Below are 23,893 nucleotides of genomic sequence, written 5' to 3' on the forward strand. Positions count from 1 at the left end.
CAAAAAGTTATTCCTGGGAGTCTTTCAACTTAATAAAATAATTTCTGCGATACCACCGACAAGTTACGATGATGTAGCTCAACATACTATGTTTTATTTATAGAGAGCAACCGAAACTGCCTTCTTACCTATTCTCCTAAGCGTTGTAGCACTCAGACTTGTTGCACTAGAGGTTATTCACCCCTTCATTTACCAACAAGCGAGTACAACCGACAAAGTAGCATACATAAAACATTCATTCTTCTGCATCAAACTTTCTTCAAACTTTCTAGACTGCAACATTACGACAATAGTTTTCACTCATAAAATATCACTTTCGTAAACTCGTAGTAGCAACTGTGGCTATAAAACACGTATTTTAAAGCGAAGTCTCAAGCAATTCTTGTCATTGGCCATTGCACCACCTGTGCCGCAGATTTTAACGTCTACTTGTAACAACTTGTTCATAAAGTAACGAAACGACTTGAGAGCCGAACGGCTTTAAGCCGGGCGACTTTAAAGTCGGTACTCGACTTACGTTGTCAAAATTTTCGCGTTAAAATTGCGACATTGTTTTAAGTAAAGTTTAAGAGTTTTGGCAGGATTTTGCTAATAGAATATTGTTGTTATTGTGTGAGAGGGAGTGTTGGAAGGAACGTAATATAAATGTTGTCGAAATGTGTTCCTTGTGTTGGTACATTTTCGAGGCATTATTTTTTCCACATCGTGCGATTATTACATTTACCAGAATTTACCATTAACCATAAAACAAAAAATATGTTGCAAATTAATTACTAAGATAAAGTACTAATTATAATAACTGCATAATTAAAAAAATAAAAAAGAAAATCATTCTGATAAATGGCTTACTAATAATCGATTATTCAAATAATTGGAATTAAAATTGATCGGTTACATCGATAACACCTATAATTTAAGCACATAAGTAATTAAGTAATTAACATATTTCTTGTTAATAAATATAAGTTTTTTGGTCAATTCAGGTATCAGCACTGTTAGATTTCGGCTAAAGAGATCCTGACCTTAGTAATAATATTTGGTAATATGAAGATAATTACTGCTATTTTTCTAGTTTTACACATTCTTGTGAGTATTTATTTTTTGAATTATAAATAATAATAAGCTAGGTTATTTAACTGTCATCTGACGGCTCAAATATCTGATAATAATCATTTTAATTTTTATCGTCATGGTTTTTTTCAGATTGTCCATGAATCAAACAAAGTTAACGCTGTTTCGACTATCACCGTTGCTAATACAGCTAGTTCAATATTTACTCCATGTGCTCAGAGAAAACTGAATGGCGGCTACTTGGTATGATCATATTGAATTATATCTTTTAAACTCTCGCGTTGAATGTTTAATGTATAATAGAATACGGGATTTAACGCGAACAAGCATTTTACCTTAAAATGCTTGTTCGCGTTAAACGTTTAACGTTTCGGCGCAGGTTGCACTCGCCGCACGCTCGTTGCACGTCGTGCTGGCAGGCAGCACGAGCAGCGATGACAGGACTTCGTGTATATGAGGCGGACGAATGTTCATCCACCCTCATACTTTGGTTTCTCCAATCGCCGTAGTGTGTGATGGCAGTTGGAGTAACCAGTATTCTATTATACATTAAGTATATAAGGATGGTTATCACATATATACGCAAGGCATGTTAAGTTGTGAGTGTCATCTACAAAGGACTTTGACAGTCGTTACCGGTAGTCAGAAACTTGAAAGTCTGACAACAATCTACCGAGAGATATTGTGGAGGTCTAATAGGCAGTCGTTTGTGTAAAAAAACTGGTACTCAGCTGCATCAAGTGAGAATAGAAGCTGAATCCAATTACATTGTTGGAAAAAACGATAGCTTGATTGATTGCAATCCGAGACCTTTACGTGGCTGTTGTGAAGGTGTTGTTGGACAAAAATGTTGGTAGTAAAACAAAGACAGCTCTGTTTTACTACAAAACAGTTGTCGTATATTTAATTCGTTTTCGTTTGTTTTTTTTTCAGTACAGTATTATCCAAACGAAAATTGACAATGCTATGGCAGAAGCCTGCAATACAGTCCTCAGAAGCGTTTCTTATCTTGTGCATGTAATATATTATTTGTACTTATATTTTTATCCTATCAGTACCATAATCAGTCTAGAACTTTCACGGCAAAACCACTGAACCGGCTTATATAATTTACCATGGATATCGTAAAAGAATAGGGATTAACAGGCTGCTTTTTTAATAATCAACTCACAAACAGCAGCACAAGAGAATTAATATTTTAATGTGAATATCTATGTAATGTAGTTAGTATAAACTAAGAACCAATTTTTTATTTGTACGGAAATTCGATTAATTATAATATTTATTTATTTATTTCCTTGAAGGTTATATTATGTTATAATCATTACAGATGAAAAAAGGATTCACAAAACGTGTGTGTAAGAAAACTAAACCGACCTCGCCCAGTAAACTAAAACTCCAATCAGGTTGTTTTGCAACATATAGAGGTTGTCGTGAGAAATGTCGATGGGTTGAAACGTGTATGGAAGAATGCAGACAGCGATATTACAAATGTATTGATAGTAACTGGGATACTGGTTTTCTTGAAGAAGACAGAAGGCAAAAATTGAGAATATAGTAAAAACAGAATAACATGCTTTTGTTTGACGAACCTACAACTACAACGAGAATATAATATATGTCTACATAGAGCATGAGGAGAGAGCATGACCCGCTGATAAAGATGAAATACCTAGAGAAATCGATGCTGTTTTATTTACTTTTTTATTATTTAGGTAAAACACATTGAATGTTAAGCCAGGTGCCAGCTTTGATTCGTCAGAGTTTAATATAATGTTTTACATTCAATTATATAAGTTTTATTGAAAAACCTATTCACTTTAGCAAAAATAATCTTCTAAAATACTTAACGCTTAAAAAAAGGTGCTTGTAATGATTTTCGCCATTTTAAGTTTGTATGTTCACTTATGTACTCAGTTTCAAATTGGTTCTTACCTTCTACTTTTAGGAAGATATGACGTATATGGCTATAAGCGTCTTTTTAACTAAACATTCAAAATACACAGTTTTACTAGCGGAGTTAAAAGGCATATCACTTATTAAACAAACTGTACAAAATACGTTACGACCAGGTTACAACAATTAATAAATGTTTAAATGTTCATAAAGTAGCGAAACGACTTGAGAGCCGGACGGCTTTAAGCCGGGCGACTTTAAAGTCGGTACTCGACTTACTTTGTTAAAATTCTCGCGTTAAATTGCGACATTGTTTTGAGTAAAGTTTAAGAGTTTTGACAGGATTTTGGTAATAGAGATATTGTTGTTATTGTGTGAGAGGGAGTGTTGGAAGGAAAGTAATATCTAAAAATGTTGATATTTTCTAGGCAAAATAAAAAGAGTGTTAATTTGAATTTGGTTGTTGAATATTTGCGACTATCCACTGGTAGGATATTGCAATATGTATAATATACAATTGTTAAAAAGGAAAAAATAAATAGACAGAATCTCAGGCTTTTCTCGCACCCAACAAGGAAACACTCTGCTCATTGACAAAACGTACAATTACATAAATATGAGATATACTATTTAATTTTAGTCTCTATGGGTAACAGAATATTTTTTTTACAAAATTTATCAGTGCCCCTAGGGTATTAATACAAAAATTTATCATCGCCGGCTTCAAGGAACTATTATAGAGTATTCTAAATGTCAGACACTCGATACTCGTAGAGGTAGTATAAAAAAAAACTTGTTTCCAAATATTAAATAACATTTTCCGCAAAAAGGTAGTATATTGTGAAGCCACGTAATATCCCGCACTTCGCTTCAGTTGTCTTAATTGAATAAAGAAATTAATTAACACATGTCGGGAACATACCACGGTGATACAATTTTCTACCGGTTCAATTGAGTTTGGTTAAATGATTTTTGTGTAGCTAGTTTATAATGTATCGTGACTTCGTTTACATGTATAAAATATTTTCGGCTTACATTTAATGTCTGAGGAATTTAGTATACAGTACCTCGATTCTCTACCACTATCGACTACCGACAACCAGCTAGCTATCGAAATTTTGACATTTAGAATGTACTGCCACAATATTTCCTACGACGCCCGGCAGAGGCGCTGATCAGATTTTCATACAACATTTCTCGATGAAAGGTCGGTGGTCGGTAGTCGATAGTAGTAGAAAATCGAGCTACAGTTCATTTTCCTTCAAAATGCTTTACTTTGTCAACATTGACACGTCTTGTTTGTTTAGTAGAGCATATGTAGGTAGCGGGTCGCGGTCTCTGTCCCCCGAACGGCCACTTTAAAGGAAATCTACTAGCAGGTTTCGGCCAAAACAAAATTAGCCTTAAAGTCGTTTTTTTTTTGACTGGAACCAGATGGTTGCAATCGCAATGATATTTAAGAACTAGGGGCCACCCGCGACTTCGTCCGCGTGAAATATCCTTCCCGCGTAACTTCTGATCCCTCGGAAACTCCGGGATAAAAAGGAGCCTATGTGTTATTCTGGGTTTTCAACCACTTATATACCAAATTTCATCGTAATCGGTTCAATATTATTAGCGTGAAAGAGTAACAAACATCCATACGTACATACATACATACATACATTTTCACAAACTTTCGCATTTATAATATTAGTAGGATAGGATACAATCGCATAAAATTGGCTTTAAGTGCATTTATCACGTCTAATTGTTTAGTTCTTTTCCACAAAATCTATACATCAATATTGATTTTTTTCTATTAACAAGCGTAATGTTGCAAATTAATTACTAAAATAAATTACAAATTAATTAATTACTTTCAGCGCAATTATAAAAAGTAGAAGAAAATTATTTTGATGAATGGCCCAGAAATAATCGATTATTTAAATAATTAGAAAGAAAATCGATTAGTTACATCGATAATATAATTTAAGTACACAATTAGTATGTACGTAATTTAAAAAAAATGTTAAAATATAAGTCTTGCGGTCAATTCAGATATAAGCACTGTTAGGTTTCGACTAAAGTGTTCGCGACCTAAGTGATGATATTTGGTAATATGAAGATAATTACTGCAATTTTTCTGGTTTTATATATTCTTGTAAGTATTTATTATCTTTATGGTAAATAATAATTAGTTAAAATATTTTACTACCCTGTGACGACCTAAACTTCTTTCTGTCCGATTATAGAATAGAGACATTTGGGCATGTGATTCCCGTCCTATCTGAGCCATTGCAGCCCACTTAATTTACTAACTCCTACCTTATTACTAACTGCAATAAAAATCCATACTAATATTATAAATGCGAAAGTAACTCTGTCTGTCTGTCTGTGGGTCTGTTACTCAATCACACCTAAACTACTGAACCAATTTGCATGAAATTTGGTATGGAGATATTTTTTTACCCGAGAAAGGACATAGGATACTTTTTACCCCGGGAAAATTACGCATAATGGGAAAATTAAGGTGGTTGACGAAGTCGCGGGTAAAAGCTAGCAATGAAATATAACGACAATAATAAAAAAAAATCTGATCTGAATGGAATCTCAGACTTACTGTACTAGGTTCAGGATTTTGATGACATTCAGTAGCGCAAATCTGTACCAGGCTCGACTATTAAGAATTTGTAAATAGAATCTGATCAGTGCCAGTTACAGCGGTGCAGATATTTTTGATACAAAAAAGAAACAACGTTACTAAACTTCAATACTGTTCTTTATATAAAAGCTAAAGGGATCAATTCAATTCTTACTCTATATTTTAAGTACAATAAAAGTATTTGATAATAATCGTCTTAATTTGAATCGACATGTTTTTTTTCAGATTGACAATGAATCAAACAAAGTTCAGGCTGAAACGCCCATCACTGTTTCGAATACAGCTAGTGCATTGTTAACTCCATGTGCTCAGACAAAACTGAATGGCGGCTACACGGTATGACAACATCCTATATTATAAATGCGAAAGTTTGTGAGAATGTACGTAAGCGTGTATGTATGTATGTGTGGATGTTTGTTAATCTTACACGCAAATACTACTGAACTGATTACAATGAAATTTGGTATATAGGTAGTTGAAGACACAGAATAACACATAGGCTACTTTTTATCTCGGAATTTTCGAGGGATCGGGATTCACACGGGAGATGTTTCCACGCGACGAAGTCGCGGGCGGCCTCTAGTCCATCTATAAAAATCATAATAAAAAGGCTGCACCAATTCGGATTTTTTGTGTAAATATTTCAATTAATTTTTTGGATAATTTTAAATACAATTGAACACTATTGACGATATCACCAAATAAAATATAACGCAAGTGGTTGCAGGTTCGAACGCGACTTTTCTAAGTTATGTATTTATTAGAAACTAGCTGACCCGTGCGGCTCCGCTCGCGTGAATTTCGTACTGTTGCTTATTCGTTTGAGCACGCGAATTGCGAAGCACTCGATACACCTACACATAAAAATGTTAACAACTCTTTTGTCATAGATCTAATGGTTATTTACGAAAGGGACCCGAAGGGCACACAATGTGACACAGGCTCAGGCAGGGCTGATTTCCTGTGGTTACCTTCTTTTCCGCTCTCGTCTGTATCCGTACCAGTTTACAGTGTAAAATATAATACCTTATTATAGACTGACCATTGCTTACCCGTCTAGATTCAGAATATTATTATAGGTCCTATCTGCGCCGGAGCTCTTCAGACGCGTAATAATGTATACTTACGATGATACGTCCGAAACCGCGTAACCCGTAATTATTTTTTATACTTATATCATCCGTTGTTTATTTTTTAAAACTTACCACATAGTCTGTTTCATAGCTATCCAATTTATTTCCTTAATGCAACCAATTAATTTGGTTATGTGTTACGAACTACAACGCCATCTGTTAGTAGCGGCGAACAACGACCACAAACGAAATTATTCGGTTTGCCACCTAGGATATCCCGACCGCACCGGACCCTCGTAAACCAACATTTTTGTGTAATAAATCATACAACATTTATGTTTGAAAATCTTATAAATGTATAGCCTGTTTCAAAGGTATTTTTTTTACAATAAAGCAATCAAAATAAATTAATTAGGAAAAACATGCTTTGTTGCGGACTATACGCCATCTATTGGTTGGTGCGAACAACAGGTATCGATACGGCAGGCGCCGCGAACTATATTGCGAATGTTGTGAAATGGATTCGCAACGCCATCTATGGTATCTTTAGGGAAACGCAGGTTCGAAAGATTTCTACGTATTTTTTTCAATTTTCTAAAAATCTATGAAAAATTATGCGATAAAAAGTATCCTAGGAACTGCTCCACTACTTATTCTATGCATATAGCAAATTTCAGTGCGTTCTATCCGGTAGTTTTTACGTGATAGCGACACATACAGACGGAGGACAGACAGACAGACAGACAGAAAAGAAAATTATAAATTGCAGATTCGGTATCAGTATCCGTTACTAAACATCCCCCATTGGTTTTTTTTTAAATATATTCAATGTACAGAATTGACCTCTCTACAGATTTATTATATAAGTATAGAGTATAGATATAGATATAGATATAGATAAGAATACCTATATTTATACCCAGGCGGTACATTAGAATCGCTGTGGGTTTGAAATAAATGACTATTAATGAGTAATAAAATTTCATATTATGATCGTACTAAATGAATCTTAGAGATTTTTTTTTGCAGCAGGCAGCTAACTATCCTATTAAAAATAGATTAATAATTTAGATTAAGATTTAAAATATTGAATAACCAAGTAGGTACCTACTTATACTTTCAAAAGACTGCGGAATTTATGACAACAAAAATATTCGCTCACTCAATATTGTGATAAAAATGTTATTTAAATAAAAAAATATGTCAAAAAATGATAACATTGAATTAAATCACCTAAAAAAATTAACACAAAATTTTAAAAAATAAATAAATTGTACAAAAATGAAATGTCACTCGTTAGGATTTGAACTTACTCTCTCATGACAAAACAAAAGTTCTAACTTGTTATGTTACTACTTCGGCCACGAACGCAATTATTATGCATGACAAAATTATACGTTTATTCCAAAAAGGCGATTCGATTTTTTTTTTTAATATTATAAATATCCTAAATGTTAATCAGATAAAAAAAACATACTTAGTACAAAAAGGATATTGTGAATAACGTTACAATTTTTTTTAATGTAAGGCCATTGACCTAGGTTTAGAATTCACTTGGGTTACTGGGTCGTTCTCCTGAAAATAAAAAGCAAAACATAGAACTACTTAGATTTTAATTCCAAAATACATATTATCCTACATTGATTAGGGTTGCCATAGATTTGGCTAGGCATTTTTAGGACCGCTTGCCTGACCTTGGCTCTTCTTAAAAATTCAATAGGAAATTTAGAGGGGAAATTAGAGCGATGATGAGTACTATGCAATATGGAAATTTGGAATTGGGGTGGGGGCAAGACTGCCGGACTCTGCTGGAGTGTAGAAGGCGCTGATACAGGAAAATTATCCGTGAAAGTGTAAATTTGACGCATATTTCCAAACATCACTGTATTACCATACTCAAAGAGTAGGTATATCTTTTGTGTTCAAACCATGTATAATTGGTCACTGAGTTCGTACTCAGTTTTAAATGATTCGTATTTAAATTGAAACATTGTTGGTCGACCTTCCGGTATGAGTTTTGTACGCCCTTGAATTTTATGTGAGGTATTTTTCTGAACTAATGATGCCTAAACACATTTTATGCTTAATAATGTATAGGTACTTGCGATGATACGTCCGGAACCGCGTAACCCGTAATTATTTTTTATATATCATCCGTTGTTTATTTTTTAAAACTTACCTATAGTCTGTTGCATAGCTATCCAATTTATTTCCTTAATGCAACCAATTAATTTGGTTATGTGTTACGAACTACAACGCCATCTGTTAGTAGCGGCGAACAACGACCACAAACGAAATTATTCGGTTTGCCACCTAGGATATCCCGACCGCACCGGACCCTCGTAAACCAACATTTTTGTGTAATAAATCATACAACATTTATGTTTGAAAATCTTATAAATGTATAGCCTGTTTCAAAGGTATTTTTTTTACAATAAAGCAATCAAAATAAATTAATTAGGAAAAACATGCTTTGTTGCGGACTATACGCCATCTATTGGTTGGTGCGAACAACAGGTATCGATACGGCAGGCGCCGCGAACTATATTGCGAATGTTGTGAAATGGATTCGCAACGCCATCTATGGTATCTTTAGGGAAACGCAGGTTCGAAAGATTTCTACGTATTTTTTTCAATTTTCTAAAAATCTATGAAAAATTATGCGATAAAAAGTATCCTAGGAACTGCTCCACTACTTATTCTATGCATATAGCAAATTTCAGTGCGTTCTATCCGGTAGTTTTTACGTGATAGCGACACATACAGACGGAGGACAGACAGACAGACAGACAGAAAAGAAAATTATAAATTGCAGATTCGGTATCAGTATCCGTTACTAAACATCCCCCATTGGTTTTTTTTTAAATATATTCAATGTACAGAATTGACCTCTCTACAGATTTATTATAAGTATAGATAATTATCACTTGCTCTAACGGTGAAGGAAAACTTCGTGATGAAACCTTGTGTGCCAAAAAATTTGTTTATAAATTTATTGCAAAGTCCCCAACCCGCAATTTGTCAGCGTGGTGGACTCAAGACCTAACCCTTCCCCTAGTATAGGAGGAAACCCCTGCCTTGGGTTAAAAAAAAAACATTAGGGTTCCGTGGAGAGGGTTCGAATACCACCCAGGACAGGTATTTGTGTGATGAGCACAAGTATTCGTTCTAAACCTAGCTGTAAATGTATTTATAACTAGAGGAAATTTATTAGTTGTCTGGTCTGGTTGTCTGTCAAACTTTGATTACTATTAAATCAAAGAAAGAAGAAAGTTTAATTTAGTAAAACCAGAACAGACACACAAGAAAAATATATAGTACAACACGGTATAAAATGGTTAAGGATGCGTGTCATAGCTGTACATAGAAATAGGTACCCAGATCAGCTTGATGTCAAGCGCCATAAATGCTTGACGCTGGTTTTCAAATCAGATGATCGAGTGTGAGTTGGTCCATTCTAAATAAATAAATATCTTTGGAAAACCTCAAGGCAATTCTGTAATTCTAAACTAAGCAGTGCTTGTAAGTAATAAATAGATAATTAAATATTTTTCTGTTTTTGACCGATTGCAATCGGTCTTGCTTAGCAGCAATAGCCACGCGGATCGATCTATCAGGTTGAGCTACGCTTGCTGAGGTTGTTGTGTGGATGGGTGAACATATTGTACTTTACGAGATCCTGCATGTTTCGGAAGGCATGTTAAATTGTGGGTCCTGGCTGTCATTTACAAAGAACTTTGACAATCAAGTGATAAGTTTCTCATTCTACAGTTTGTTTAAGTATTCTAAACATTGTGATTTATTTTAAGTCTTTACCGGTAGTAAGAAGCTTGAAAGTCTGACATCAGTCTTACCGAGAGGTGTCGTGTTATATCCTAGGTAAATAGGTTGTGGAGGTCCGATAGGCAGTAGCACTCCATGTAAAATTAGTAGTATTCAGCTGCATCCTGTGCGAATGGAACCTGCCTCCAACATAGTTGGAAGAAAGGCAAGGCTGACTGAATGCAATGGCTGTTGAAAAAGTGGTGTTTGTTTGTCTTTGTTTACTACAAACTCGCTATCGTCGATTTATTTCATTTTTATTTTTCAGTACAATATGAACGAAATGAGTATTAGCAAAGCTTTGATGGAATCCTGCAGTACAATCGTCAAGAGCGTTTCTTTTCTTGTGCATGTAATATATTATTTATACTTTCATATTTATATTATAAGTACAATAATCTGTAGCTCGATTCTCGGTTACTATCGACTACCGACAACCGGCTTGTTATCGAGAAATTTTGTATGAAAATCTGATCAGCGCCTCTAACGGGAGTCGTAGAGACTATTTTGGCTGTACATACTAAATGTCAAACTTTCGATACTCGACAGTACCGACTGTACAGAATCGCACTACAGTATAGTTTTACGGTTAAACCACAGAACCGACTTTGATGACATTTGCAATGGATTTAGTAAAATTACATACAAATATACAAGACATTGGGTAAAAAAGTACTATTCCTCGTTGGCCTGATCCAAATTAATCAATCCATTTTGTGCAATGGCATCCGGTAGCAAGTCTGTTGGCAGTCATCAAACACTAAAAGCTACCATTGAAAATATCACAAGAGTGAGCGACACCTAGTAGTAATTTACCCAAGTCGAACTGTATATCGAAATATTTTACAGTTAAAACGATTCCGTACACCATTTAAGATAGGCCATGACTGGGAGTCACTGTTTCAAAGCATTAGACAAGTTATCAAAGGCTTCATCGACTGTGGTCCCAACATTACTCCCAGCGTGACACCATAAACATTTACACTAATTTCGTTAATATGGACCATTTTTTATTTGTACAGTAATTCAATTATTGTTTAAATACTCGTAATAATATGTTATTATCATTTCAGTCTAAAAAGGGATACAAAAAACGTGTGTGTAAGAAAAGTAAAAAGAAGCCCGGTAAACAAAAACTAAAATCAGATTGTTTTGGTACATATAGAACTTGTCGTGAGAAATGTCGATGGGTTGACGCGTGTATGGAAGAATGCAGACAGAAATATTATAAATGTATCGATAGTAACTGGGATACTGGTTTTCTTGAAGAAGACATAAAGCAAGAAATGGAATGGTAAAAACAGAATAACATGCTTTTGTTTGACGAACCTACAACTACAACGATACTATGGGATACTGATTTCCTTGATGAAGACAAGATTTAGAAATATAATAAAAACAGCTAGAATAACATACTCTTGTTTCATATTAACCATAAATATACATAATTTGAAAATTAATAAATTAAGACAAAAAAAATACATATTCTCAACAACATTTTTCAAATTACTACCAATTATTAACTTCAAAGTAATTCCACAACTACCGTAGCTTGATTCTCTTCTACTATCGACTACCGACAACCGAACTGTCATCGAGAAATGTTGTATGAAAATCTGATCAGCGCCTCTGACGGGTGTCGTAGGAAACATTTTGGCAGTACATTCTAAATGTCAAATGTCGATAGCTAGCCGGTTGTCGGTAGTCTATAGTGGTAGAGAATCGAGGTACTGTATATTTGTTTTTGACTCAGTTTAATTTGTATGCAAAATATTAAGAATTGCAAGTGGCAGTGTAAACACAATCTTGCATTTGTCGCTACAATTGTATTAAATGACTGCCTCCGTGGCGCAATGGTTTAGGTCACCACGCCAATACCACTGAGTCGGGAGGTCTTGGGTTCGATTCTCACACGGAGCAATTATTTGTGCGATCCACAAATAATTGTTTCGGGTCTGGTTATGCTTTGTGTCCGTTGTTGGTGTGTACAAACATCAAAAGTCCCCGCGACACAAGAGCAATTCTTAGTGCGGGAGATGTCTTTAAAAAAAAAATTGATTGAGTGTACACATTAAAAGTCACCGCGCTTCGAACACATGTTGGTGAATTTATACATGTGTTGCCTACACCAGGAAAATCATGTGTGATTGTAGAGACCAATAATATAATTATCATTATCATTTGGTTAACTGCCTCTATCGCGCTTTCGCTAGTGTTCTCTTCCATTATCCTGCTGGTCATAAGGTCACGTGTTCGATTCCCTGGACCAATGTCATAAAAAAATATTTATTTAAATATTTATAACATATCAACTTATACTTCAACTTAGAAAAAAAAATCAAAATGTACATTCAGCAATTATGAAGCAGAGTCAGCAGTGTGCCTCACATAATCACATGCCATTGTAGGTTTAGCAGTTCAGTGCAAATAGTCCTTACCTATCGGTGCATTCTTTGCTGCTATAGTTCACAAAGTGAACTTTTTAGTAATGTACAAGGAGGCCTTTTCCTTGAACTAAGATGATAGAGCTAAAGCTAAGTTATATGAAAAAATAAAAATATATATAACTGTGTTTATAACTTGAAACTTTCGCGTTTCATGTTTAATCGCCATAGTAGCGGGCTGACTGCAGTCTGCGACCACAGCGATTAAACCTGCAGTTTTAGCAACCCACGCCGAAATTTTAGTCATTTCAAGGTAAAGTGCGTGTTCGTGTTGATGCCCGTATCCTATTATATATGTAACTGCGTCTACAAAATTATAGCAAATTGTTTTTAGTAATGGTCACCAGCCTCTATCTATAAAGGCGCTGCGGCTAGTTGCGGCGACCGGTCGGTAAACGATCGGTTAAGCAACCTCAGCGCAGACTTTCTATTGATGGTTGGCCGTATAGTAGTATTTGAGCTGGCCGTCTTCGTACTTCGGAGGGCACCTAAAGATTCGGCCTCAGTATTGTTTTTAATAACAGTCTTTAGGCCATTTTAAAAGCCCTCAGACGGGTTGAAAATCTTTGACACCAGGTTAACCACTAACCATACGATGAAGTTTTAAATGAAACTATTGGCATATTATGTGGCCCAGAAATAATCAATTATTTAAATAATTGGAAAGTAAATCGATTGGTTACATTGATAGTATAATTAAATACATAATTAGTATATAATTAATAAATTACTTGTAAATATACACATGAGTTTTACGGCAAATTTAGCGCTGTTAGGTCTCGGCTAAAAGTGCTCGAGATTTAAGTAATAATATTTGGTAATATGAAGATAATTACTGCTATTTTTCTGATTTTATATATTCTTGTAAGTATTCAATTTTTTAATTATAATCTATAATTAGTTAGAATATCTATCTCTCCTATCACGGTCGAAACTTCCTATCGGCCGCTCATAGATTTATCTATATAAGTATGTATTTAGAAGTATCTAAGTATGTTTATCAGTTATTTGGTTACCATAGTACAAGCTCTCCTTAGTTTGGAATCAAATGACCGTGTGTGAGTTGTCCAATAATATTTATAGAATAGAAACATTTGGGCACTCGATCTCAACCTACATTTCACTTAGCCGTACCAAAATATATTGACAGAAATTATACAAAATGCTCACTGAATCTCGGACTTACGGTACTAGTTTCAGGAATTTGTTGACATTCAGCAGCGCTATTACTCTACCATTATCGATTTATCGATGAATTGATTTGATTATCGATTACTATGGAAATATTGTACTTGTTAATCTGATCAGCGCCGCTAACAGACGCCGAAGGAACTGTTTTTGCAGTAAAATTTAAATCAAACTCTCGATACTACCGACTGTACAGAATCATGGTACAGTTCTTTTTTATATTTATTTAAACTCCCAAAACAAAAAGAGCGTATCTGTTGCAACATGGCGTTAAAAGAGTTACCCGATTTCAATACCGTTTTCTTTGTACATTTCGTTAGACTGTTCAAATACTTGATAATATACATATAATGGTGATTCATGGTTTCTTTTCCAGATTGAAGATGAATCGAACAAAGTTCAGGCTGTTTCGATCATCACCATTACTAAGACAGTCATTGCTTTGGAAACTCCATGTGCTCAGACAAATCTGAATGGCGGCCTCACTGTATGATCACATCCATGTACAAATCTTCAAATTTTGCACTCTTCTTCACGATTCACCAAACTCTTCTTAAATGGCTGCTCTGATCCAAATTAAACGACTCATTTTTGATAAGTGATTTCGTTATCTATATTTGTGTTGTTGATACTGTGTAGTGGCACCCAGTGAAAAATCTGTTGCCGATCATCAGAAAGTAAAAGACAAGCTACCATTGATAATATCAAAATAGTGTACGAAACACAGTATTAATTTACCCAAGCCGAAATGTATCTCGAAATATTCTGCATTTTAAATATTTCTGTCCAATACTCGGTGTCCCTATTTCAAAGCATGAGACTATCAAAAGCTTAATCAGCTGTGGTCCCAACATCGCTCCCAGCATGACACCATAATCATTGCCACTAAATTTACTCAACCAATTTTTGATTGGCATAGAAATTCGGTTATTAATTATAATAATATGAATTTATTATCATTTCAGTCGAAAAAAGAACACAGAAATAGTGTGTCTAAGAGAACTAAAAAGAAGCAGCCCAGTAAAGAAAAGGAAAAACCAAGTTGTTTTATCACATATAGAGGTTGTCGTGAGAAATGCCGATGGGTTGATGCGTGTATGGAAGAATGCAGACATCGATATTACCAATGTATTGATAGTAACTGGGATACCGATTTTCTTGACAAATAACATACTTTTGCTTGGAATTACTATGTATAGAGACAATTTAAAAAGTATACAAATTAAGTAAAAAAGAAAAACAATGTGAAATAAATTGACACATTCATAACAGAATTTTAATCAAATTTTAAATAATAATTAAAGTACTACCAATTATTAACTTCAAAATAATTCTACAATACTGTGTATTTATTTTTGGCTTCTAGCAACAGTCTAAAAGTATTTTTTTACTTTAGTGCCTCTCTGACGCAGTGGTTTAGATCGCCACGCCGCTGCTATTGCTTGGGAATGTCGTGGATTCGATTCCCACATGGAACAATTATTTGTGCGATCCTCAAATAATCCGATCCTTTCGGGTCTGGTTTTATTTTGTGTCCATTATTTGTATGTTTGTAAAAGTCCCGCGACAGAAGAGCAATTCTTAGTGCGGGAGTTGTGTTTCTTAAACTAAATTATTTTTTATGCAAAATAAGATTGAAAAAGTGGTACAGTTGACGGAGTATTCACAGCAAAAGTCACGAAACTTTTGACGTCACGTCGACGAATTGTTGTCGGCGGTATAGACATATATTATTTAATTTATCTTTGCCTACACCTTCGAAAACCAATTGTGATGAAAATTAAAATGAAAAACGTGAAATTGAGATCATTTTGCGTATTGCAAAAGTAACACAATCGGTGACATTCCGTGGTCCCCACACTAGGCAGTGTATATTCCACAGTAACATCTCCAGCACCACATTATGCTAACAACAAATTAATTATCATTTGATTGACTGCCTCTGTAGTAGTGGTGAAGTAGTTTTGTCCTACTGTCTTGAACCAGAGGCAGAAGTGTGGTGGTCAAAGTAGTGGCACGTACATTTTATCGCACTTCATTGTTCAGATTAGATTACTTCACTTACTTACATTAGATATTACTTGACCGTATAAGTCGTCGAGTAGGCTTTCTTGCATAACCCCAAAAGGAGGCCTATTCCTGAATTAAGATGTTAGAGCTTGGTCTACAAGTTTTCATAGTCTATCTCATGGCTTAGCCTTTCTTCCAAACTATGTTGGAGTCGGCTCCCAGTCTTACCGGATGCAGCTGAATACCCGTGTTTTACATGGAGCGACTGCCTATCTGACCTCCACAACCCAGTTACCTGGGTTCTAACATGATACCCTTCGGTAAGACTGGTTGTCAGACTTTCAAGCTTCTGACTACTGTTAACGACTGTCAAAGATCTTCGAAATTGACAGCTGTTTTCATAGTCTATCTATATATGTATATAAAACTCAAAGATGACTGAGTGACTGATTGATTGACATAGTGATCTATCAACGCACGGCTCAAACCACTAGGCGGATCGGGCTGAAACTTGGCATGCAGGAAGATGTTATAACGTAGGCATCCGCTAAGAAAGGGTTTTGATAAATTCATTCCCTAAGGGGATAAAATAGGGGATGAAATTTTGTAGGAATGTTTGTCAATTTTGAACCGATCGTGCTGAGGCTTTGCATACATAAAGCTGCTATTGCGTAAACATCCCTTGAGCAAGGGTTTTAATAAATTCCACCCCTAACGGGATAAAATAGGGGATGAAAGTTTGGATAAATCTTCTAAGATTTTCGATTGATTGAACTGAAATTAACCTAGATTCATACACAAGATCCTTTTTACTACGGGAAACCTTTTCACGCGGCGGAAGCTAGTTAATAATATATTTTACCTTGAAACTGTAGACCATATGCGACTAGGGTCCGAATATCGTTCCTTGCGTGACATCGTTGAATGCGAGAGGGTTGATACTACAAAGGGCAAGGATTGTCATTTTCTAGTATTTGTTAGAATACTCACAATAATAGCTCAAAGATTGGTATTGTGATTATCTTTAAAATTAAAATAACAATATTTAGGGACTGATTCCGACCATAGCCTTTTAACGGTATTTCTTTACACATTTTTACCTTTTGCAACACATAGTTTGAGTAATATTTTGTTTGCGTTAGGATTTAGGTATTCTATACGTTTTGATCATTTTCTCTTTATTGAAAAGCTAATTAATTACATACATCGTCAGAACATAATTGATTAGGCAGTATATGAACAAAAAATATTATTTTTTATCATTATTATTTTGCAATTAACTAAGCAGATATGCACGCAAGCATTTTTGAAAAATCCATTGATATAACATTGAAAATATGAAAAATATTTTACTTTTAACTGGCTCGCTTTTTCTACTTTCTTTCGTGAGTTTTATTATTGGGTAACCTTGATATCTAATCTAAACATAACTCAAAGGTGCCTGACTGACTGACATAGTGATCTATCGAAACACAGCCCAAACCACGGGACAGATAGGGTTGAAATTTCGCATGCAGGTAGATGTTATGACGTAGGCAATCGCTAACAAAGTATTTTGATCAATTCTACACCGTAGGGATAAAATAGGGGATTAAAGTTTATATGAAAATGTTGTCTTAAGTCACAAATCACACGGATGAAGTCACGGCCAAAAGCTACTATCTAATAAGATACAGACTACGGGATCGAACAGTTTACTGAAGGTGGCATGCAGTTTGAGCATCTTTAGAAAATTAATGATCACATTAATTGCTGGTAGCGATATAGTCACGAAAAAACTTATTCCAAATCGTAGTTAGTTAATAACTAATGCCCTGTTTCTGCGTACATTCAGCGATTGTTTCTATTCAATCGCGTTTTTATATGAGTTTAAACGCTATTGAATACATAAACTATCGCTAAATGTACTCAGAAACCGGGGATTAGTCTTTGTTTTGTGTTATGTCTTAGAAGTAACATTTTATATGTTTTAAATTGCAATAAATAATAATGTCCTCCTAGCCGATATACGGCTACGGCGGGCGGTCAGTTTCATTGAAACTGGCCATCTGTGCAGGACTTTGTTTATAGTGTCCAAGTGTGTGCACAATACACAGGTACGCACTCTATTCCATCACTCTCATAGTCTGGTGGGACGGATAACCGACACGACCAGTGAGAGGTCAGGCGCAGGACCGACGGCTTTACGTGCTCTCCGAGGCACGGAGGTCTTCGACTTCAACTTCCCAACTCCGGGCAATCTTTAAGAAATTCTAATCAGAAAATCTCAGAAAAGGCTTTTTGGCCCGACCCAGAATTTGAACCCGAGACCTCTCGCACGGCAGCCGCATATACTAGCGACCTTGCCACAGAAGCAGTTGCATATATTATTATAATATAATGATTGTACATAGTACATTACACTGTAGCTTTAAAAAATCAAACGCTTTCATTTTTACAGGATCTCTGCAATTCTCAGGGAAACGTAAGTAGAGAGAAATATACTAACTTCTATCTGTGGCGCATATCCCTACGTTCACACAGAGTCGTGTGTTACTTTGCCGGATCTGTTGGCTTGCTCCCGACAGTATCGAGTCGGGAATCAAATTCGATCGGTTCGAACAAATGTCAAATCCTAGTTTTAAATTTCAAACCAGCGCGTGATCAAACACAGGTTTTATACATTAATTTTTTATTTCATATATAGGTTAAGCCATTCAAATTGTCCCACCACGAACTTTCTCATCATACGAAACTATTTGAGAACCCATCCGAGTATATTTGCAGACATTCGGTTAATCCCCACTTTCACCCGCCACAATTTTCAAACGGCTCAACCGATTTTCATCAAACATTTTTAAGAACATTCGCACATAAGTCACCTTTAATAAAAAAACAGCGTCCAATCATGCGCTCTAGTTTGAAACTACATTTGATTTGACATTTGTTTGAACCAATCGAATTTGATTTTCGACTCGATACTGTCGGGAGTAAGCCCGCTGTATTTTTGCAGAATACGGGTCAGTGGTAAATGTATTTCTATAGAAGAGTTCACACGGGCATTCGGTTTTAAGATCCGAAGACGCTCGGATCCGGGGCAGTCGGACACTACAGCGCGATATGAACACACGTACAGCTTCAGTTCAAACAGAAATAAGAGTCGCCAAAACTTACCCCCGTGTGAAAGTAGGGTTACGTCGCAGTTTTGTAACGTGCCCGGTGATTGACAATAGGCTCCCTATTAAATAACTAAAATATTTAATGCCAAGACGTCCGTGTACTTCATCCACCGTTGCCTAATACACAAATAACTTTCAAGAGTCATTTAGTGTGCTGCCTCAAGTTCGTACCTTTCGTTGATTAATGTTATTTTACTATTACAGGGTGATGTGCCTTATGTTTATGACGATTACTATGACTATAAGACTTCTACTACACCATATACTACTACCACTACTACTACTAAATTGTCAAAAAAGCCCATAGATCGAGAAGCTACTCGAAAACCTAAAAAAATAAAAACTGTTGCGTCTCCAAGGACTTCAGACGTATCAAATAGTTGTTTTACATCCTATAAAGACTGTCGCGAAAGCTGCAGGTGGGTTGATCCATGTTTAGAAGAATGTAAACATCGATTTTATAAATGCACAGATGATCGTATGGGACCAACCTTTCGATGATTTAATATATCTGGAACTATTCAAGCAATTTTTGTTTTATTTCACCATCTTTTGTTTCGTTAGTCCACAACTGGCCACAATGTTCAAAAGATTTGATTTATAATGTCTATTCTCAGACTTGATCGATCAATAAATGAAAAAAGGTACGAGTATAAGTTATTGACTATAAATAAAAGTTGTATTCGTTAATGGAAAAAAAATGATTGACTTTTTACGTGCCCTCCGAGGCATGGAGACGTTCATCTAAGGTAACCGCGCCAATGTTTCTTTTAAATTTCGGGACTATAGAGTCCCGAGAATTGGCCCTTTACGACTGCTTCGAAATTTAAAAAATGTGTCGTGTCACAGTGCAGTGGATATTCCTGTACACACTATAGAATGCACCTAAAGACAATTACCGAGTTGCTCGGAAAAAACCTGGCTTCATGCCGAATTCTGCACAACAACACAGTATTTAATCAAATAAATAAGTAAATATGTAAGAGTCGTATTTTTTCAAAATGTTAGCAATGAGTATAGCTTTAATTAACGATATTATTTCTTTAAAACATATTTAATCAGAGCAGATAGCCGAGTGGTCTAAACACGCGCGTCCAATGCAAGTGATCGAAGGTTCGAAGCCGACGCAACACAGCAACGTCTTTTCAAAGTTTAAAGTATATGAGAAACTAGCTGACCAGCGCAACTTCGCTTGCGTCACATAAGAGAGAATGGGTCATAACTTTCCCCATTTTTGTAACATTTTTCATTGCTACTCCGCTCCTACTGGCCGTAGCGAGATGTTATATACTAAAGCCTTCCTCGATAAATGGTTTATCTAACAATGAAAGAGTTTTTCAAATCAGAACAGTAGTTCCTGAGATTAGCGCGTTGAAACAAACAAACAAACAAACAAACTCTTCTGCTTTATAATATTAGTATAGATAATATCACCTGTCCTAACTGCGAAGTAAAACTTCGCATCGTGACGCAACCTTGCATGTCTGACAGTTCTTTATTGCAGTTCTCGTAGAAATCAAAACAAGCTAAGCCATAATCCATCCCTCATTACGGGAGGAGACCCTTACCTAGCAGTGAGACAGTACCTAATGGATAACATGTATTTATTAACATATTAATGATTATCCTGTATGACAAGATGTATGGATGTGAATGAGGTTAGTGAAGTTTGTAATGTACCTCTGTATGTACGTGTATGTACCTCTATATTAATCTATACTAATATTATAAACCTGAAGAGTTTGTTTGTTTGTGTGTTTGTTTGTTTGAACACGCTAATCTCGGGAACTACTAGTCCGATCGTTCAGTGTTAGATAGCCCATTTATCGAGGAAGGCTATAAGCTATATATCATCACGCCACGACCAATAGGAGCAGAGTACCAGTGAAAAATGTTACAAAAACGGGGAAAATTCTGATCCATTCTCTCTTATGTGACGCAAGCGAAGTTGCGCGGGTCAGCTAGTTTAATCTAAAATTATCGAGTGATAGCCAAGTGGTTACAGGTTGGAACCCGACGCAACACACTAATGACTTTTCGAAGTTATGTGTATATTCCAACGGTGAAGGAAAACACCGTGATGCAACCTTGCATGCCTGAGAGTTCTTTAAAATAGTTCTTGAAGGTATGCAAAGTCTTCAACCGGCAATTGGCCAGCGTGATGGACTCAAGGCCCCTTCCTCTTTACGGGAGGAGACTCCCAGCAATGGGTCATTAATGAATTAAAGGAGATCATTCAGGCTCCATACATTTTTGGGCCTTTCTTAGTGCCGGCCAACAAAAAAATATGGCATACCTTTATCGATAGAGCTAGCCATTCGGAGCAATAGTTAGTTCGGCACAAAACCTGTAGGATCGAAAATGGCTAGTTCTATCGATATATGCTACTTTTTTTTTGTTGGCACTTTAAAAAAACGGCCCAAAATGCATGATCTCCTGTTTTATGTAAAGTTATCTAATTTTTAGGTGCGCATTCATTCGTGTGTTTGAAACACTTAATAAGTTCCATGACTAAATAAATTATAGTGTGTGTAATTCGTTGAATAGGAAAATAATTAATTATTTTTTTAACTAGCGCCTTGCAATAGCCAATTATAGTTATAAAGCCGGTGTAATTAATTGATTTGTCACCGTTTAAGCTTCAAAACGTCGGGTAAAAATAAGGTATCGTAACCTTTTATTTTCAAAGTCAGTCTCAGTTTAAGACCTGTCACATTATAATATTAATCATTTGTTTTTTAATAGGACTAGGTAATATATGTTTGAGAAATAGGAGTCTTATGAATATAACTGATTAAAGATATTTTACAGCATTTTACAGCGACAAACACACCTCTTGTTGTATTTGGATGATTAATTCGTAATAAAAAAATATGAGAATTGTTGCAATTATTATATTTTTGTGTTTTACTGTGAGTATCTTAATACTTTTAGTTTTCTGCTTTATTACGTTTTAATAACACGCATGGTAATATAACGACATTGCGGGTCTATCATTGCGGGGTATGGCACATGACAGACAGATTTGGAAGAAAAAAGAGGAGGTCTTAGCCCAGCAGTGGGATCCATAAAGAGCTAAAAAAAAATGATATTTTATTATTGTCAGGCCATTGTCGAAATGCAGAAAAGGTCTGGACCTTGGAGAGATCCATATTGTCAAGGTGATGATTTGGTTCGTATATTTACTATGTATACGACATATTAATGTAGTATTTTTCTTTTTTTTTCATAAATATTTTTCTTTTGTAGCTTTGTGAATCGATTATCATGGATGATCTTTTTTGCAGTTATGGTTGCCGGAAAGTAGATAGTCAATTGTTTGCAGCATTAGCAGTAAGCTATTTTTACATACAAACATAAATAATAATCCGTGTATTTTTTATCATTCAAAAGTTTGACTGTCTCCGCAGCGCGGCCGGTAGTTTATCTAACCCCTGATTATGAGGTCTCGTGTTGGATTCCCGGTTTGGGCGAATTGGTCTTTTATAATTTATGTAATAGCTAATAGGCTCGCCCCTTATTACATGAGACTAACATTATTAACGGCAAAACATAGGTGTATTTTGTACATCTCTATTACTTTTTTTTTTAAAGACATTAAACAAAACAAAAAAAGGACACAAAGTACAACCAAACCCGAAACAATTATTTGTTGATCGCACAAATAATTGTTCCATGTGGGAATCGAAACCACGACCTCCCGACGTAATGGTAGCGGCGTGGCGAACTAAAACAATGCGCCACGGAGGCAGCAGTTCTCTGCCTAAACCTTTGCGTATAGCAGGCGTAATTTTATGTAGCTTTAAATGATAATTTTTACTTTGTTTTGAAATTAGGTACTTTTATAATATATAAATAATTAAGAAAAAACTGATGATACCAGAGCCAAATCGCTTGCGCTGTTCTATGGGAAATTGTATTTTAAGAATTTATTGAAAAATAAATAAATTTCAGAAATCGTTCTACAAAAATGTTATATGTCATCATAAAGGTACAAAACGACCATCAATTACTAACGAAAAATCGCAAGATGAGGAGAATCGGAGTTCAGAATGCTTTGGACGGTACCAAAGTTGTAGAGTTTATTGTCAAGACAATCTTTGTATGAACAAATGCGCAGACAGATATTACAAATGTCATGATAAAAAATCATCAGTCTATTGTTTTCCGGATTTTAAACAATGCAAATCTAGATGTATTGGTAACAGTCCATGCACAGACGAATGTCATCATAGATATTACTCGTGTCTTGATAGAAGTTTGGATTTTTTGGATGATATTAAATATTGATTTAACCAGACATTGTTTTTTCTCAACCTAGAGTCCGACAACTTAGTTAAAAGCTTCAATATGCATGATTAATTTGGATTATAATTAGAATTCTATATATATCCAAAATAAAGTATCTACTGCGATCTTCTGAGAACTACTGTGGCAACGGAACAAGTTATTGGGTGATTTGTTTCTTATTTGTTTTTTATTGCCGTTTTTACATAAAAAAAGTTAAGTAAAAAAAAATGAGGCTGCCTCATGTGGTCCGGTCAGTGGCGTCATGAGGTGGGTTAAATTTCTTAGTCGGGCAAAGTA

At 35.3% G+C, this 23,893-nt stretch overlaps 3 protein-coding genes and 2 long non-coding RNA genes across 5 annotated transcripts; all 5 read left to right on the forward strand.

Moving 5' to 3' along the window:
- Nucleotides 1-424: 424 nt before the first annotated feature.
- Nucleotides 425-2,853, forward strand: LOC142980252 (uncharacterized). The gene is made up of 5 exons (XM_076125637.1): nt 425-450; nt 984-1,086; nt 1,204-1,314; nt 2,005-2,088; nt 2,402-2,853. Exons 2-5 carry the CDS (start codon nt 1,045-1,047, stop codon nt 2,627-2,629), a joined length of 465 nt encoding a protein of 154 aa, XP_075981752.1. The 5' UTR covers nt 425-450; nt 984-1,044; the 3' UTR covers nt 2,630-2,853.
- A 2,098-nt stretch (nt 2,854-4,951) lies between these two features.
- Nucleotides 4,952-11,919, forward strand: LOC142977171 (uncharacterized). The gene is made up of 4 exons (XM_076120914.1): nt 4,952-5,110; nt 5,837-5,947; nt 10,775-10,858; nt 11,580-11,919. Exons 1-4 carry the CDS (start codon nt 5,054-5,056, stop codon nt 11,802-11,804), a joined length of 477 nt encoding a protein of 158 aa, XP_075977029.1. The 5' UTR covers nt 4,952-5,053; the 3' UTR covers nt 11,805-11,919.
- Nucleotides 11,920-13,686: 1,767 nt separating this feature from the next.
- LOC142980343 (uncharacterized) lies at nt 13,687-15,464 on the forward strand. Its single transcript, XM_076125706.1, has 3 exons — nt 13,687-13,814; nt 14,515-14,625; nt 15,104-15,464. The coding sequence occupies exons 1-3, from the start codon at nt 13,773-13,775 to the stop codon at nt 15,305-15,307; spliced, it is 357 nt and encodes a 118-aa protein (XP_075981821.1). The 5' UTR covers nt 13,687-13,772; the 3' UTR covers nt 15,308-15,464.
- A 1,952-nt stretch (nt 15,465-17,416) lies between these two features.
- On the forward strand, nt 17,417-19,746 carry LOC142983129 (uncharacterized). The gene is made up of 3 exons (XR_012960038.1): nt 17,417-17,533; nt 18,589-18,612; nt 19,511-19,746. It is a non-coding gene; the product is annotated as an uncharacterized LOC142983129 (long non-coding RNA).
- A 2,232-nt stretch (nt 19,747-21,978) lies between these two features.
- Nucleotides 21,979-23,606, forward strand: LOC142980423 (uncharacterized). Its single transcript, XR_012959886.1, has 4 exons — nt 21,979-22,218; nt 22,413-22,478; nt 22,556-22,639; nt 23,261-23,606. It is a non-coding gene; the product is annotated as an uncharacterized LOC142980423 (long non-coding RNA).
- The last annotated feature ends 287 nt before the right edge of the window (nt 23,607-23,893 follow it).

The sequence above is a fragment of the Anticarsia gemmatalis genome, chromosome 1 (assembly GCF_050436995.1).
Source record: "Anticarsia gemmatalis isolate Benzon Research Colony breed Stoneville strain chromosome 1, ilAntGemm2 primary, whole genome shotgun sequence".
Classification (NCBI taxonomy): domain Eukaryota; kingdom Metazoa; phylum Arthropoda; class Insecta; order Lepidoptera; family Erebidae; genus Anticarsia; species Anticarsia gemmatalis.

Bases quoted from the DNA above. Each gene is read 5' to 3' on its own strand.
- LOC142980252 (XM_076125637.1), top strand. From the start codon at position 1,045: ATGAAGATAATTACTGCTATTTTTCTAGTTTTACACATTCTT. The intron at 1,315-2,004 runs GTATGATCATAT...TTTTTTTTTCAG, and splicing joins AACTGAATGGCGGCTACTTG to TACAGTATTATCCAAACGAA. The intron at 2,089-2,401 runs GTAATATATTAT...TAATCATTACAG, and splicing joins GCGTTTCTTATCTTGTGCAT to ATGAAAAAAGGATTCACAAA.
- LOC142977171 (XM_076120914.1), top strand. From the start codon at position 5,054: ATGATATTTGGTAATATGAAGATAATTACTGCAATTTTTCTGGTTTTA. The intron at 5,111-5,836 runs GTAAGTATTTAT...GTTTTTTTTCAG, and splicing joins TTCTGGTTTTATATATTCTT to ATTGACAATGAATCAAACAA. The intron at 5,948-10,774 runs GTATGACAACAT...TTTATTTTTCAG, and splicing joins AACTGAATGGCGGCTACACG to TACAATATGAACGAAATGAG.
- LOC142980343 (XM_076125706.1), top strand. From the start codon at position 13,773: ATGAAGATAATTACTGCTATTTTTCTGATTTTATATATTCTT. The intron at 13,815-14,514 runs GTAAGTATTCAA...TTTCTTTTCCAG, and splicing joins TTCTGATTTTATATATTCTT to ATTGAAGATGAATCGAACAA. The intron at 14,626-15,103 runs GTATGATCACAT...TTATCATTTCAG, and splicing joins ATCTGAATGGCGGCCTCACT to TCGAAAAAAGAACACAGAAA.